This window comes from Cnephaeus nilssonii (genome assembly GCF_951640355.1).
Source record: "Cnephaeus nilssonii genome assembly, chromosome: 5".
Taxonomy (NCBI): domain Eukaryota; kingdom Metazoa; phylum Chordata; class Mammalia; order Chiroptera; family Vespertilionidae; genus Cnephaeus; species Cnephaeus nilssonii.
Genome location: NC_137076.1, coordinates 88,080,267 through 88,097,902, shown reverse-complemented (window position 1 = coordinate 88,097,902; position 17,636 = coordinate 88,080,267). Strand labels below are relative to the sequence as shown.

General features: G+C 44.7%; 1 protein-coding gene across 3 annotated transcripts in view; it reads left to right on the top strand.

The window, feature by feature from the left end:
- The window catches only part of PDE6A (phosphodiesterase 6A), a gene marked incomplete at its 5' end in the record, with an annotated part of 64,587 nt that overhangs the window by 30,733 nt on the left and 16,218 nt on the right, over positions 1-17,636 (top strand). For all 3 annotated transcript variants that reach the window (XM_079772145.1, XM_079772144.1, XM_079772143.1), the window contains 11 exons: positions 2,729-2,795; positions 4,036-4,083; positions 7,431-7,580; positions 8,162-8,305; positions 9,310-9,375; positions 9,595-9,741; positions 10,608-10,715; positions 12,693-12,802; positions 15,018-15,105; positions 15,284-15,384; positions 15,791-15,898. In XM_079772145.1, coding sequence (XP_079628271.1) covers positions 2,729-2,795; positions 4,036-4,083; positions 7,431-7,580; positions 8,162-8,305; positions 9,310-9,375; positions 9,595-9,741; positions 10,608-10,715; positions 12,693-12,802; positions 15,018-15,105; positions 15,284-15,384; positions 15,791-15,898 — 1,137 coding nt within the window. The remainder of the gene's footprint in view (positions 1-2,728; positions 2,796-4,035; positions 4,084-7,430; positions 7,581-8,161; positions 8,306-9,309; positions 9,376-9,594; positions 9,742-10,607; positions 10,716-12,692; positions 12,803-15,017; positions 15,106-15,283; positions 15,385-15,790; positions 15,899-17,636) is intronic.

Sequence of the window (17,636 nt, the reverse complement as noted above, 5' to 3'; positions counted from 1 at the left end):
TATATCAGATGGCCTCAAAAAAAGCAAAAGCTGACAGAAATATAAGATACAGACAAATTCATGTTGCTAATTGATAAGAGGAACAGACTCAAAAAGCAAATATAGAATCTAGAATATTTAATAACACAATTAACAAACAATAACAAAAAGCTAATTTTAAAAATCCTCATAGGCAACTAGAAAATACTCTTCTGAAAAAAAGGGAATGCACTCTCAAATAACCATGGGAAAAAGAATATCTCAATGGAAGTTAGGATATATTCTGAACTATAAAACAATGAAGATAGTTTCATATCAAAACCTATTTGATGAAGTAAAATTATGCTTAAATAGACATTTACAGCCTGAAATATACATATCAGGAAAGAGTAAAAGCTCAGAAATAATGAACTATGTATCCACCTGTGTCATTCACGGTCTCAACAGATAATAGGCATCATATTCAAATTAGGATAATTCAAGGAGGGATTCTTTACAAAGAGACAAATTACAGAGGTGTGGGTGGAGTGAAAGAAGCCCCAAGAGAATGCGTTAGTGGTGATGTTGTTGTAACCACTCCTGGGCCCAACAGGATGTTTCTAGAACCTGGGAGGCGAAGAGTCATATAGAGCAGGCTGCCTTCAGAGGAGCATTGCCTTTCAGGCAAGGAACAGTGAACCAAAACAACCTTGCCAGGGGGGCCCAGGGAAATAAGTAATCCGACCTCACTATTCTAGCTTCCTCCACTCTTTGACCAGGACTTCCCACTGGGTCAAACTCAGCTAGAAGCTAGAAGGTCAGAGCCCCTGTTAATGTAGTTCATACAGATTGGCCTGTTTCGACTTGGAGGAGCTAGTTGGCAAGTAGATCTAGAGGGGCAAATAGAAGCTGTTCATTACATCAGCTCAAGAAATTAACAACGAACAAGCAGAAAAATAAATTTTAAAAAAGATAAGCCCAGAAATTAATGAAATAGAAAAAGGTAAATGCTGAACAAATGCCAAAAGTTTGTTTCTTGAACAGATTAATAAAATTGACAATTTTCTGGCAAGACCAAACAAGAAAAATAGTCAAATGAGCTGTAACAGGAATGAAATGGGGATAACTACAATGACACAGACATTACTAGGATAATAAGGGGATATGATGCCAAAAAAAAAATATTTTAAATCTGGATGAAATAGGCAAATTCTTAGAAAAATAAAGCCTACTAAATACAAATCAAGAATAAGTAAAAATCTATAATAGTCTTATAACAATACAATAAATCAAAACCTTCCCACAAAAATACTACAGGCCCAGATGTCTTCAAGGGAGAGTTCTACTAAATACTTAATGAAGAAATAAAACAATTCTAGTACAAATTATCCAAGAGAACAGAAAAAAAAAAGGTGGCTATTATGGCTATATAAAAAAGGAAAATTCAGATAAAGTTCACTTGTGAGCATAGATGAAAATATCCTATATAAGATTTTAGCAAATAATAACTAAAAAGGATTATACATCATGACTCAATTGGATTTATTCCAGGAAGGCAAGGTTGGCTTAACATTTTAAAACATCAGTCAATATAATTTTCCACATGACATAATTATCCTCATATAAGAGAACTTCCTTAATCTTGCAAAAATAATTTTTTTTAAATGTCTGAAAATACTGAAAGTATTGACAGAGATGTGGAGCAAAGGAACCTCTAATATGCCACTGACTGGAGTGTAAATTGGTACCACCTCTTTAGAAAACAGTTTGGCCTTACCTAGTAAAGTTGAAAATATGCACACCTTTTCTACTCCTAAGCATGTTCCATGTAGAATTGAGAGCACATTTCTACTCCTAAGCATGTTCCATGTAGAATTGAGAGCACATATATATCAGATTGGTCATAGCATCACTGCTTATATGAGGGCCAAACTGAGGGGGAATGTCCACCAACAGTTGAATGGGTAAATTGTGCTACAGTCATGTAAGGGAAAACTCGAAGTGAATAAAAAGAATCAATTACAGCAATATGAAAAAGAAGCCAAATGAAATAATATATATTGTATAATTCCATCCAAATGAAGTTGAAAAACAGACAAAATTAAACTAGAGAGTACTGGAAAGCATACTTAGATGGTAAAACTACAAAAAAGCAATTATATCACTTATAAGATCAGAACAATGGTTATTTGGGGGGTTAGGGAGAAAGCTACCATTGGAGGGGCAGATCAGGAGCAAACAAAATTGTTCTTGATGTGGGTGTAACTTCATGGATGTTCACTTTCAAAGGACTGGTGAAGATTTTAATGCATTTTTCCACTTGTATATTTTTTCTCACAATAAACAAGTAAAAGATAATAATGCCAAAAAATTGTAATATTATTGATGAATCAGCATATAAAGCACCCTTGGTATGTGTTTTCCCACTCTCTTTGGTATTAAATTATAACTCTCTACATAAGTATTAATGGAGGGAAATGTTGGTACCTGTTTTTGCTCAGCAGCCAATAACAATCTGTTGAATGAATGTTGTCTCTTTTCTTGGATAGTCAAACTCAGTGTGCAATCAAAATTTAGTTATCACCCTCGCCTCAGTGTTTTAATTTATACATTAAGATGCTTAGTTAAGATTTGAGACTCCTTCAGGTATAGTAATGTAAGCAGGTGCTGGGAGCAGCCAGAGCATGGAGGGAGGGCAAAGACCCAGATTCAAGTTTTTAGCCCAACTGTCCTTACAGCAAAAGTTACCATCTGTCTTTGGCCTTTACAGGAATCCACCTTCTGACCACTGGGCTTTAGCAAGTGGTCTCCCCACTTATGTTGCCCAAAATGGCTTGGTAAGTAATACAACTTTGAAGCAGGAGAATTTTAAATCAGGTGGAAGAGTGAAAGGATTTCAGTTCAAGAGTGGGGGGAAATATGATGAGAAGTGGGGATGTCTAAAAGCCCGATTCTCTCATTTCTCAATTCACTTGAGAGTTGGTCCAAGGAGATGAACAGAATATTGACATTGAGAAAATATGCAATACACAGAAATAGTCTCACTGACTAAATAAAGATACTTACGCATATGTCCAGGGCAAAGTCATGACTGGCTGGTCTTCCAGGCTCACCACGGACCAAACCCCAACCTTTCCTACCAGAGGCTTAGCTGCCACTCCCAACCCCTCATCTCTGCTACATTTCCAGCCCTCCCATGGATAGCAGAGCTCAAATGCTCTGTCTCCCACCATGCCCCACCTGCTCAGGGTCAAGGGTGGAATAACAGCATCCCCTGCTCCAGAGAGAAGGGTCATATATGCTAGCTGCACATCACCCCCATATTTGAGCCTGGTTACCCCTCTATTATCCCCCAGGTACAACACAGAACTAGATGGAGGTGTCTAAAGACTTAGGAGAATGTAGGAAATAAAATGGAAACCAAGGAAGTAAAAAGTTTTAACAAGAAGAGAGACAACCAAATGCAACACAAGTGATCTGTGAGCTAAGAACTAAAGCCCATTGGGTTTGGCAATGAGGAGGTCATTGTTGTGCTCATTGAGAGCAGATTTGGTGGCGAGGACAGAAACCAGTGTGTGGTCTGCTGAGGTGTGGATGGGTGATGAGGAGGTTGAGAATGCAAAAGGAAGAGGGAAAAACCTGGATGGTTGCAATGGAAACAACATGGGGTCAAGGGAGGATTTCATTGTCAAAGATGGGAGAGACTCAAGCATGCTCATGGGCTGAGGGGAAAGAGCCCTGAGAGAGGTCAGAGATCAGGAGAGAGCCCTGGGAGAGGTCAGAGATCAGAGGTCAGTGTACAGCACTTAATAATGGCAATTTGTAGGCTTTACTTTTTCGTCAGTTTGGAAATGACTCCGGAACAAAGCAAATGCTAAGAAGTAATGTTTACAAGGGAGCTTTTCTGCCCAGTAGCCTCAGTTAATAATTCAAAACCATCTAGAGCGTGTCTACCTGATGAAAAGAATGTGAAGGCCTTGGGCAAGGACGCAGTGTTTCTGAGAGAGCATGCATTGCTTCACCGGGTACTTTGTCAAGTCTAATAACAGCTCCATTATTCCTCTTCACGGCTTTTAGATTTGCAACATCATGAATGCGCCTGCAGAGGACTTTTTTGAATTCCAGGTAAGTAATTTTTATTTTCTCTATTAGTCACATGATATTTCCCCCTGAAAGAATATTAGAACACATTAGACCCCATCTACTTTATTGGAAAGCATTCTCAACAAAGTGAAAACAAGGTGGGAAAAAAAGGTCATGTGCCCAAGGAAGTGGGGAGGGAGTTAATTTGGTGAATTCCAAAGTCCCATTCAGTTTAACATTCATACCCTTGGCTTTTTGGCCTCAGGACCTTTGCTTATGCTGTTCTTTCCCCAACCACCATCTTCACCCAAATCCCTTCTGCCCTTCAATGACAATCTCAACTGCTCTGAAATTTCAATGAAGTTTTATTCTATTTTCCCTAGCTGAATATTATTTCTTCCTCCTTGGGATTTTCATGAAATATTGTTTAGTATTCCAGTTGATTTTGTTTGTCCTTTTCACAAATGTTTATTTCACAAATTGTGTCAGGCATATAGGCACAATGCTACCCTGGTCAAAACGGTGGACCAGACAGGTATGGTCTTCATCTCCAGGCAGCTCAGATCACATGCAGGGCGAAGCTGGTCAGGACAAGGGCCAAAGGATAGAGGAGGGAATCTCTCTCGGGACAGGGGTTGGGCTGACTTAATCTGAGAAGAATCAAGGAATGTGTCCCTGAGACATTATGTTTGGCAGCAAAGAAAGGAAAGATTTTAAGAAAGAGAAGGCTTATTGGAAGAAAGTAAATAGGCCAGCGAGTCTGAGAGAGAGACTGATGTGGGGAGGAGCAGGGGGAGACGCAGACAGAGGCCAGATCACGCAGAGCCTGAAGGCCACGCCAAGGAATTTTTCTCTCTGTTAATGTACCTCCTTCATGTTTTATGATCCTTCCTCATCTTTTAGACTAATTCCTTTCAGCCAAATATTGTCTTCTTTTGGTCAAAGTTTAGTTCTTATCTTTTTTGACCTCTTCAGCTCTAGGCATCCTGTCAATATATGAGTTTCCTATGCTAAGTTTAACAAAAACAAATCTTTAGTAATTAGGGAATAATTAATAAGGAAAGAATAAAACCACTGCTAGGACAATTATTGAATTACTAGAGGCCCAGTGCACAAAATTCATGCACAGGGGGGCAGTCCCCTCAGCCTAGCCTACACCCTCTCCAATCTGGGACCCCTCGGGGGATGTCCGACTGCCGGTTTAGGCCCAATCCTGGGGATGGGGCCTAAACCGGCAGTCAGACATCCCTCTCACAATCCTGGACCACTGGCTCCTAATTGCTCACCTGCCTGCCTGCTTGGTTGCCCCTAACTACCCCCTCGGCCCCCCGCCAGCCTGATCACCCCTCACTGCCTCTGTGTGCCGGCCTGATCACCACTAATTGCCCCCCTGCTGGCCTGGTCGCCCCTAACTGCCCCCCGCTGCCGGCCAGGTCACCCCCAACTGCCCCCTCCCTGCTGACCTGGTCACCCCCAACTGTCCCCCTCTGCCGGCCTGGTCACCCCCAACTGACCCCTCTGCCAACCTGGTCGCCCCTAACTGCCCCCCTGCTGGCCTGGTCGCCCCCAACTGCCCCCCCCCCCCGCCAGCCTAGTTGCCCCTCACTGCCCCCCCCCTGCCAGCTTAATCGCCCCCAACTGGCCCCCTCTGCCGGCCTGGTTGCCCCTAACTGCCCTCCCCTGCCGACCTGGTCACCCCCAACTGCCACCCCTGCTGGCCTGGTTGCCTCTCACGGCCCCCCCGCCAGCCTGGTCACCCCATGCAGCCTGCTGATCAGTCATTTGGTCGTCCCTCCCTAACCCCCCTGCCGGCCTGGTCGCTCCATGCAGCCTGCTTGTTCAGTCATTTGGTCATCCCTCACTAACCCCCCTGCCGGCCTGGTCATAGGCAGCCATCTTGTGAGGGTGTGAGGGTTAATTTGCATATTACCTCTTTATTATATAGGATTTTGTACTCCTTAAAGAACATTATGAAAGAGCTCAGAGGGAACATACCTCCAAAGTTAAAATATACCATCTTGTGTTGTGATTTTGTCCATATCAGTGCAACAAGCCCAAAATGTTACTGAGAGTTGTTACCCTGATTATAACCATGACAGGACTTGGTCTTTACCCAAACCATCTGATGAATTATAGTTTACCCACATTAATAAATCAAATCTGCTCTTGTTTCTAGATTCTAGTCTTCCGTCTTCCACTCATCCTCTGTAGGATGCATATTTTATTTTAAAACATAGGTCACATCAACTAACTTGTCTGCTTCAAAATCTTTACTGTTTTCCCATTCAATAAACTCGGTTTCCTTATCTTGGCCTTCAGAGGGACAGGATTCCCCGAAGTCTAAGTAAAGAGTTGAGAGGAAGGCAGGTCTTGAACTCGTTTTGTGACCGTAGCACTGTGCTCCTTGGGGGATGTTCTGTGTCTCTATGGGAACACCCTCCCACAGGTGCTCAGTTCCAGTGTTATTTAAATAATAACAATTATCTCTCCGCCTTAAGAATCTTGAGAACATTTGAATTTGAACTGAAAGACTCTCCAACTCCAGGAAGCCTTCCTTGACTTCCTTCCCTCCTCTGGCTTCCTCAGTACCATAAAGAACTCCCCACATGCAGTGTAACTTCCAGGTTACGAGCTGCCTTGGAACAACATCTGTGCCTTATTTGCCTTGGTTTCCCCAGCTTCTAGCTCAGTTCCTTGCACATTGTAAGATGTTTGATAAACATTTGATGAATCAGTGGGCAGAGAGTCTAGAAATTATATAGCCTAGTGATCCCCATTTTATAAATGATGGAAGGGAGGCTCAGACAGATGGGAAGTGGCTCACAACGGGCACCTAATGATTGACCAGGAAATGTCACCTCTATTTTCTTGTTGGTGCCACAAAGCACATACTCTTACTACTGCCCCCGTCTGTAGATGAGAATATAGAGGCCCAGGGAGATAAAATGGCATGCCAAAGCAACACAGGAAGTCTGCTAGAGAGGCAAAGGCACAGGTCTCTATCTACCTGATTAATTCAAAGTTACAAGAATCCCCAGCATGGCCCCTTCTAAGCCAGTCCCTGTGCCGGCGCCCGTATCAGGAACACCAGCTCCCTGAACTATTTGTGCACATCAGTGTATCTCCAGCACACAGCAGCCTGCCTGGCATACAATGGCCCTGACACCTTAGGAATAAAAACAATATGACCATCGGGCTAAAGGAGCGCCAACCAGATGGGCTATCTGCTCTTAGTGTTTGTTTGGTGACTGAAACTATGCAAAACCCAACAAGGTCTATGCGCTCGCGGTCCCCTTAGCCAGTCCGGGCCATGACTCGGCATGCAGTCCATCGCAGCTGCCTCTGCAGCCTGGCACTCAAGGAAACCGACTCTGGTTCTTGTCTTGCAGAAAGAGCCTCTGGACGAGTCTGGGTGGGTGATTAAAAATGTCCTTTCTATGCCTATTGTGAACAAGAAGGAAGAAATTGTTGGGGTGGCCACGTTTTACAATCGCAAAGATGGGAAGCCCTTTGATGAAATGGATGAGACCCTCATGGAGGTATGGTTTGCAAGGAGGTCTTCTGCCGTTGAGATTCAGAGCTTCAGAGTCAGCCGCCCCGAGCGTGGCCTCCGGAGCCCCGTGATGGGGACCCCACTGTGCTGCTGCCCTATCTGTGGAGGGCGGGGAGCTCACCTGTCCATGTGACCCTGACTTAACATCCAGGTCTGCTTTCTTCGCTCTCCCTTCTGCACTGTGTTATTAGAGAAATCCGCATTCCCTTTTTTAAGAAAATCAATAAACTTTACCTTTAAGAGCAGCATCAGGTTCACAGCAAAATTAAGCAAAAGGTACAGAGCTCCCATCTATCCCCCCACCTCTGTCCCCATGTACACACAACACATTCCCTTTTGTGGCATTATTATCTACAAGAATGAAGCTTTATGTATGTTAGTGCTTTATTGAAAGTGCGTTTCCATGCATTACTTTATCCTCACAACATCTCTTTGTGAAGGGTTTATTAAACCCATTTTATAGCTGAGAAAATGGAGGCTTAGAGAGTCTTGCCCAAAGTTACAGAGGCAGGGTCAAACCTGGCTGTTCTGCCTCTCAGCTTTCCTTTTTTTTTTTTCTTTCTCCAGTCTTTGGCTCAATTCCTGGGCTGGTCTGTTTTAAATCCTGATACCTATGAGTCAATGAACAAACTTGAATATAGGAAGGATGTTTTCCAGGATATGGTAAAATATCATGTGAAGTGTGACAATGAAGAAATCCAGAAAATCCTGGTGGGTAAAGCCCTTTTCTTGCTCCTTCTCTCTATCAGAGACTTTGCCCTAGAGATGTGGCCAGAGTGAGGGGGGACTGAAAACTCGGAGATGGGGATGGGCTGGGGTGGGCTTGCCGCAGACCCTCAAGTGAAATGGACAAATGGATGGATCGACCAGTGCCAGAGGGTTGTACATAATGGCTGCTGTGAGGCCTGGGGACAGCTTGCCCTTGCTGGGTCACTTCAATTTACTTTCAAGTATTAAAAAAAAGTATTTTAAAATATATTTTTATTGATTTCAGAGAAGAAGGGAGAGGGAGAAGGAGAGGGAGATAGAAACATCAATGATAAGAGAGAATCATTGATCAGCTGCCTCCTGCATGCCCCACACTGAGGATTGAACCCCCAACCCAGGCATGCACCCTTGACCAATATTGAATGGTGACCTCCTGGTTCATAGGTCAACGCTCAACCACCGAGCCACACCGGCCGGGCCAATTAGTACTTTGACCCCATTTTACAGATGAGGAAATGGAGGATCAGAGGCATTCAGTAACACTGCTAGTAAGTAGCAGAGTTCAAATTTGGATGCCAGCTCCAAAGCCCACGACTCTGAATTTGCTCATCCATGAATGTTAAACAGCAGCCTTGCCCTAGCCGGTTTGGCTCAGTGGATAGAGCATCGGTCTGCAGACTGAAGGGTCCCAGGTTTGATTCCGGTCAAGTGCACATGCCCGGGTTGCAAGATCGATCCTCAGTAGGGGGCGTGCAGGAGGCAGCCTATCAATGACTCTCTCTCATCATTGATGTTTCTCTCTCTCTCTCTCCCGCCTCTTCCTTCCTCTCTGAAATCAATAAAAATATTTTTTAAAAAACAACTCCCCCCAAACCAGCAGCCTCTCTGAGTTGGTGGTCCTCTTGCAAGGACTTCAGAGGAAGGAGAAAAATGAAAATGTAAAAGTGGAGGCATATTTAGACCTTAGATGTAGTAACCTATTTTTTTCTCTCTGCTATTTTGGGCAGAAAACCAGAGAGGTGTATGGGAAGGAGCCGTGGGAATGCGAGGAAGAGGAGCTGGCTGAGATCCTGGTGAGCACTGGCCCTGACATAACAAGCACAAGGTGTCCTCTGAGCGTGCGAGTGTGGGGGGTGAGGGAGGAGGGAGGAGGAGGTTTGCAAAGAGTGACCCTTGTGGCTCTGCTCTGATCCTCCCAGCAGACCTGGGACCGGGACAGGCCTGGGGGGAGACAGGGAAAGACCCAGGAACACTTGATTTGTTCCAATCACTTGACTCAATTCCTTCCACAGCAAGAAGAGCTGCCAGATGCAGAGAAATATGAAATTAATAAATTCCACTTCAGTGACCTGCCCCTGACGGAACTGGAGCTGGTGAAATGTGGGATACAGATGTATTATGAGCTCAAAGTGGTAGATAAATTTCATATTCCGCAGGAGGTAAGGTCAAATCTCTTTGATTTCCCTTTTTCTTGCTTCCTTGCTTTTAAAACTCAATCTGGAAATTTAAACTTAATCTATACTTAAAAAGAGTACACCTTTGGCTTTTGGGATTTAAAGTATGAGCTATGTTGCACAGATGAGTCATTTATCAAAAATGAAACACACAGTTCCTCTGCATTTGGGGTGCATTGGCTTCTTGAGGTGGGTTCTCAGGCACTGAGTTCTGAAGGCTGTGAGTTCATGGGATGCAAAAAAAAAAAAAGGTCCTGTAGTCAAATGAGACTGGGCAACATGGGTTAAATCCATTTAACAAGGACTTTCCCCCTGCAGAATTCCTATTGTAAAACTAGGGGTATGGAGATGGAGAGAGAAGGTGGAGGTGGGAGTGTATTGTGTGCAGAATTTTCTAGATTTGTTGGATTCAAAGTATTACCCCAAGCAACATCAGCACAGTCTGAGAATGTATCAGAAATGCAATCTTTCTCTCCCAGCTCTAGCAAATCAGAACTTGTGTTTTAACAATCTCTCTGGGTGATTCTAATAAGTTTGAAAGCCACTGATTTAAAGTCCCCTTTTGTTTTCCTTCCCTGCAAAATTCATGTTAGCTTCTCCCCGGCCAGTAGCAATCTGGGGCACAGTTTGGGAATCACCGATGAAACCCAATTGGTGGAAATAAACGGAGTGACTTCTATCCACCTGATTTCATAACGCCCATTCCCATAGTGCTTAGCAGTTGCAAAGGGCTCGCACAGCATTATCCATCAATGACTAGTTCCCACCTCCTGGTGCAGCAGGCAGGGTACCAGGGCGGTGGGGGGGGAGGGGAGGTCCTTGCTGCCTCGCTGATGTGCGTGTGTTCACAGGCGCTGGTGCGGTTCATGTACTCCCTGAGCAAGGGCTACCGCAGGATCACCTACCACAACTGGCGGCACGGCTTCAACGTGGGGCAGACCATGTTCTCCTTGCTGGTGGTACGGCGACGACCGACCTTGTGCAGCAGCAGCAGTGTTGTTGTCCATCTCTATTTATTGCTTTTTAAGATTATGCAAAAGAGTACATGCTCAGCATAAATGAATTCCAAGATTATAACCCCAGTCCAGTTATTTGGAGATAATCCTGGCATAGCACCATCCAAATTTTCTACTGGAAGCTTCAAAACTTATTTGTACGTGTGCACGTGCACACACACATGTACCTTATCCATGTATATAAAAGCCTAATATGCTAATTGTCCCTCCAATCATCCAACCAGTCGCTATGATGCGCACTGACCCCCAGGGGACAGACACTCCGACTGGTAGGTTAGCTTGCTGCTAGAGTCTGGCTGATTGTGACTGGGCAAGATGGCTGGACATGCCCTGGATCCCGGTGTGGTCCCTCAGCCTGACCTGCACCCTCTCCCAATGATTTCACCTGATCCCCACAGGCCAGGCTGAGGGACCCCATGGGTGCAGGAATCCATGCACCAGGCCTTTAGTTTTGTTTATAATCAACTAGAGTCCCAGTGCACGAATTTGTGCACAGGTGGGGTCCCTCCGCCTGGCCGGCAATCGGGGCCGATGGGGGGCGGGTAGGGGGCTGGCCGGCTTGAGGGGAGGGACCATGGGAGGGTGGCTGTGGGAGCGCACTGACCACCAGGGGGCAGCTCCTGTGTTGAGCGTCTGCCCCCTGGTGGTCAGTGCACGTCATAGCAACTGGTTGTTCGGTCATTCCGTCACTTAGGCTTTTATATATGTAGATTAAATACTATTATTCTATAATATTCTTTTTTATTTGAAAATAGATAAATATACCAATCACACTCTTTATATATTTTTTATTGCAGTAAAATATACGTAATGGAAAATTTTAATCATTTTTAGGCGCTCTATTTAGTGGCATTAAGTACATTCACAATGTTGTGCAACCGTCACTACTATCCATCTCTAGAACGTTTTCACATTCCACACAACTCCCCGTTCCCCACACTCCTGAGCTCCTGGTGACCGCCATTCTACTTTCCATCTTTACGAATTTGAGTAGAATCAGGTTTATTTTGCTCAGCATACTATTTTCAAGGCTTACTCATGATATAATTGAATGGCTGCAGAGAATCCTGTATTGCTTAAATATACCATATTTTTTTACTCAGCACTAGTGTTGGACATGGGCTTTTTTGACCTTTCCCCCTTACAGACAATGCTACAGTGTCCTTGGGTGGATGTGCTAATGTGTTGGTGTTCCTCATTTCTGACTCCGAGGATTCAGTGTGCTTTATATTTCATTTAAGTGATTTCCCATGCAGATTATGATGCAAATCTCTGCCCCAGCTTCCTCATTCTCATTCCTTTCTCAGGCCAGAGTAGGCACTGGAGCCTGGAGGCAGGAATTCTGGCCCTGTCACCAAATAAAGTGGCGGTGACACCACTTAGACTTGACTTATTTTTTAGAGTCACAGAGTCAGCATCACCTCTCCAGGCTCTTCCCCACCCTCTGCTCTGACACTCAACAAGGAGTTAAGTATTTGAGGGAGACTCGGGGGAAGATTCCTCTGGGCTGTGCTTGAACCGGTAGACCAGGTTCGGATGGCTAGCTTTACCAGTCTGGCCATGTTCAAAAACCCTACGAATCGTACAACCTCGCGGCTGCAAGTTTCTCATCAATCATCTAGCCCAATGCCCTGCACCTCTAGTGTGCAGATTGGGATCCTGAGGCCCAGAGAGAGATGGGACCAGCAAAGGTCTCTCAGGAGTAGGGAGGGTGACCAGCCATCCCCGTTTGCCTGGGACAGTTCCAGTTCCAGCATGGAAAGTCCTGCATCTCAGGCAAACATCTGGTCTCCCTGCGGCCACAGGGGCAGAGCCAAGATCAGATTGATGTTTCCAAGCTTGAGGCCCTCCACTTGCCCTTCAGCCCTGCTTCCAATCTTACAAGACAGGAGTGAGTGGCACCTCTGATTGCCCTTCCAGACAGGAAAGCTGAAACGATACTTCACAGACCTGGAGGCCTTGGCCATGGTCACCGCTGCCTTCTGCCACGACATTGACCACAGAGGCACCAACAACCTCTACCAGATGAAGTGAGTCAGCCCTTCCCAGCCCCTCTCCCTCCCCCCCACCCCAGGATTCATTCCCCAAGTCTGAACAGCTCCTAGACAGACTCACTGGCCAGGGCGTAAGTGCCACTGTCCATAGTCCCCCACTTCCTCCTGCCCTTTGGGTCTGGGTAAACTCCTGCAACAAACAGAATAAATGATCCCCAACTATTTCCATGCCCAAATGCCTGGAGCCTGGGAACATGTCGCCCTAAATTCAAAAGGGACTTCAAAGCTATGATGAAGTGAAGGATCTTGAAATATAGGGATTATCCTGGATCATCTGAGTGGGTCCTATGTAATCAGAAGGGTCCTTATAAGAGGGAGGAGAGAAGTAAGAGAGGAGAGAAGATACTACCACTGCAGGCTTTGAAAGTGGGAGATAAGCTACAAAATCCAAGGAATATAGGTGGCCTTTAGAAGCTAGAAAAAGCAAGGAAATAGGTTCTCCCCTGGAGTCTCCAGAAAGAAAAGCAGTCTGCAGACCCATTTTAGACTCTGAACTGTAGAGCTGTAGATAATACATTTTTAGTTTTAAGCCATTGAGTTTGTCATAATTTGTTATAGCAGCAACAGGAAACTAATACATTAAACTCCCTCACTTTCTTCCTTCCCTTCCTACCTACTGAACTAATTTAAGCCAAGAGGTTAGTAACTGATAAACATTCATCCACCTTGTATTGATAATGCTCCTAATATAAGTGTGGTAGGCCCTAATCTAGGCAAAGGAGGTACATGCTGAACATAACAGACACAGTTCCTGTCTTCTCAGAGCTTATATTCCAGATAGACTCTGAAGCATAGTCCTTGAACCATGATCTTGGTGGACCCACATGACCAACTTGTGGGCTGGGCAGAGCAGGAATGAATGTTATACCCATATTACAGATGAGGAACTGAGGCTCTGCCCAGCGCCCGTAACCTGTAAATCATTAACAAGCACCAGAACATGCTCCTCTAAGTCTTCTCAATACTTGCATGTTGCTCCATGGCCAGAGACTGTTTTACCTCTTATCTTGTGAGAAGCTAAGTACTGAGGTCACTGCATGACCCATAGTAAATGCTGAATGAATATTTATTTTTTTTAATATATTTTATTGATTTTTCACAGAGAGAAAGGGAGAGGGATAGAGAGCCAGAAACATCGATGAGAGAGATACATTGACCAGCTGCCTCCTGCACACCCCCCACCGGGGACGTGCCCGCAACCAATGCACATGCCCCTGACCGGAACCGAACCCGGGACCCTTCAGTCCATAGACCGACGCTCTATACACTGAGCCAAACCGGTTTCGGCTGAATGAATATTTATTAAAGACGAGAAAAAACACACTGCTTTGAGGGATTTAATGGCTTCCTCTAAGACTCAGGTGCCAGGGTTCTTGTCCCAGCATTACAAAGGGTTCAGAAATCTGGAGAAAGTAGCTGCGCATAGATTCAAGAAGGACTCCAAAGATGAAAGATAATTTTGAAAGGCATTGGGGGTCCAGAGGTGCTTCAGCTAAAGGAGCTGAAAGACTACCTCTTGTCTAAGGACCCCGTGCTATTTATTAACACAATTTTTCCTAAGGCAAGGTGGAGACATACACTTCAAAGGGTAAGATTTACAGAAGCATTGTCAGTTTGTGGAATAGCCTACAGCTGTTCAGGTATTTGGCCAACAGGAGGCAATAACATGCAGATTTAAGATGCCCTGAGCTGTCTGGCAGCAGACAATTATCCTATTCAGGTTTGGGGGAAGTGCCATTCAGCCAACCCAGATGATTCAGCCCTGCTGACATGCTGGAATTGGCTTCTGGCACTCAGGTATGGAGGATTTAGGGCTTGGTGACCATTAAAGAATGGGCCTGTGCCAGTGTTTATGGATGACTATAGGAGATACATGAATCTTAAAATTGCACTTGGCATTGTGTATGTTTGTGCCTTTTTTCTGGGGATGAGAATCCACACTATTCAACAGCTTCTCTAAAGAGTCCATGACCCCAGGGACCCGCTGAATCCGCTAAAGCCTAAGGGTCAGGAGACTTGATGTCTAGTCCCAGCTCCCACTCTCACTGTCTGACAAGTTCCTCTTATTGTGGGCTTAGCCTCTCTGCCTATAGAATTAGGAGGTGGCAGGATGGGGTGACGTCTTTAACCTTCATCTCCGCCATTCCATGTTGATTCTCTGTGTGTGTCTCTCACTTTCTTTGCCATTCAGATCCCAGAACCCACTGGCCAAGCTCCATGGCTCCTCCATCTTGGAAAGACACCACTTGGAGTTTGGAAAAACATTGCTGCGAGATGAGGTAGGAGGAGGGCCCTCCGCACAGGAGCCCCCACCTCCCATGAAGCCCGCGTGTGGCCAGGCAGCGCTCTTCCCATTGGCCGGGGCTGCCTCTCCCATCATCTGGGGTGACCATCAGTAGTTGGGTGACTTTACCGCCAGCATCACTTCTCACACCTCTCCTCTGATTTTCTCCTTAGGGCTTAAACATCTTTCAAAACCTCAATCGCAGGCAGCACGAACATGCAATCCACATGATGGACATAGCCATCATTGCCACAGACCTTGCCCTGTATTTCAAGTTAGTATTTCTTCTCATTTTAAGAATAAGAATAGCAATAGCAATGATTATTACAGTAAGAAACATCATAGCTCCAAGCGATTCATATGTACTGTGTGCCAGGCACAACCCTTGTGCTATGGACCACTACTTCTCACCACAGCTCCGTGAGTTAGATAGTATTGCTCCCATTGTACAGACGGAAAACCGAGATCCAGGGAAAGAGATTTGCTAAGATCAGATAACAAACAAGTCTGACAGAGTCTGGATTAGAAACTAGGTCTTCGCTTCCAGGCTTTGGTTCTTTTAACGTTGTTTTGTTAATCATGTTGTTTTAAGAAGCCTCTATCTGAAATAGCTGATGTTAGAAGCCCAGGCATGTCTTATTCTAAGATTTACTCCATTAACAAATCGGTGTATTTTGTAGGAAGAGGACAATGTTCCAAAAGATCGTGGATCAATCGAAGACATTTGAAACGCAACAGGAGTGGACGCAGTACATGATGCTGGAACAGACGCGGAAGGAAATCGTTATGTGAGTTGAGATGGGGCTTAACCCCTGATCCTCTTATCCCAGGGTCCTAAGATGAGCTACTGAAGTGACAGGCCTTGCTGCCCTCAGAAGACCCCTGGGGCACTGTCCATTTTGGAGGCCTTCAACATCTGGGGGAAAAATGAGGTTACGCCAAACCAGAATTGTAGAAATCATGGTATATGATTAACCTTTTTTTTGGCACTAAAATTCAAAACAACACAGTGTTATTTTATTTCTCTGTATGAAAAAAGTATAATATTCTAAGTGTTTCTCTCATATAATTCGGAATTGGTGATAAAATTATAACTTTAACTTTTTTTTTTTTACAAAACAGAGCATTGTGCTAATTATGATTTGAGTGATAACCATGTGTCACTCAAAATATGTGGCTTCATTTTAGTATTCCTTTCTATATAGCAACGTCCTGCAGTCTAGCTGTGCTATTCATGAACGAGTCACCTGATTTTTATAGAATGTATCGTGGCCTTGTTAGCATGAGGTCTGGTAATGGGACTCAAATAGAAGTTTTCTGGTAAATACCTTCTTTCATGTCTCTCAGTGTGCTTCCATGAGTCACCTCAATTGATGATGGGGTGAGCAGCACAAATGAAAGGCTCTTTGTGAATGCGTGGCCCAAGTCCCCTGGCTCCCCCGTGATGGGTCCTGGGTGCTGATGGTCAGCGGAGACCAGGCCTTCCCAAGGAAGTGTCAGGTTGATTGTTTACCTCCAGAGGCTTCTGTGGAGATGAGGCTTGATTAAGTCACAAATGTAGCAACCTCTGCAACAGAGAAGGGGCAGCCACTGGGACAGGCGCAGGGAAGAGGGGACAAGTGGCAATTTGTCACTCCCTCAGCCCTGCAGTTGTCCAATCAGGCCTCCACAAGGGTCCCTGATCCTTGGGAGCTATGGCACCTGCTCCCACTGAGCAAGGGGCACATCCAGACTACCGACCAGGGAGCAGCCTCACCTGACATTTCAAAATGGCGCAGCGGAGAAGTGAACAAGTGGAAAGAACACCCTGTTCTTGGGTAGGGGGACTTTATACTAAATGTTGTCTATGCTCCTTAATTCATTATTCATTTAAGGTCATTTCAAGGGAAATATCTACTTCATTTTGGGGGATAATTGATAGAATTAAAAAGAATAATTTCAGAGTAAGTGTTTCTAAGTGAGACATAAAATTTGAAAGTCATGAATTGATTTGTAAACGTGACTACCTAAAAATTAGGGATTTCTGCACAACACACACAGGAATGCATAGCTGAAGTCAGAATGCAAGTGATAACCTGGGGAAGAATATCTGCAGCACTTCTGACAAAAATAGAAAAAGAGAGATCTAATTTCTTAGTAAATAGAGTGTTAATACAATTCAAGAAAAAGACTAATCCAATAGAAAACTGAGCAAAAGGCATGAACAGTTATTTCCCAGAAAAGAACTACAGAGGGGTGTAAACATGTGAAAAGCAGACTACTCATATTAAGAGAAATGCAAAATCAAATTACACTGAGATATAATTATCATTTACACTCCTCCTGGCAAAGGTTAAACCATTTGGTAGCACACTGCGGTTGGGCAGAGAGAGTGGCAACAGGCAATCTCATTCACTGCTGAGAATGTACATGGGTGCAGCCTTTACTGTGGGCAACACCCCCGACAATTGTGAATACTCTTAGACCCAGCAATCCACACCTAGGATTTACCCTCTAGGTATCCTCCCACCTGTGTGCCAAGGAGTA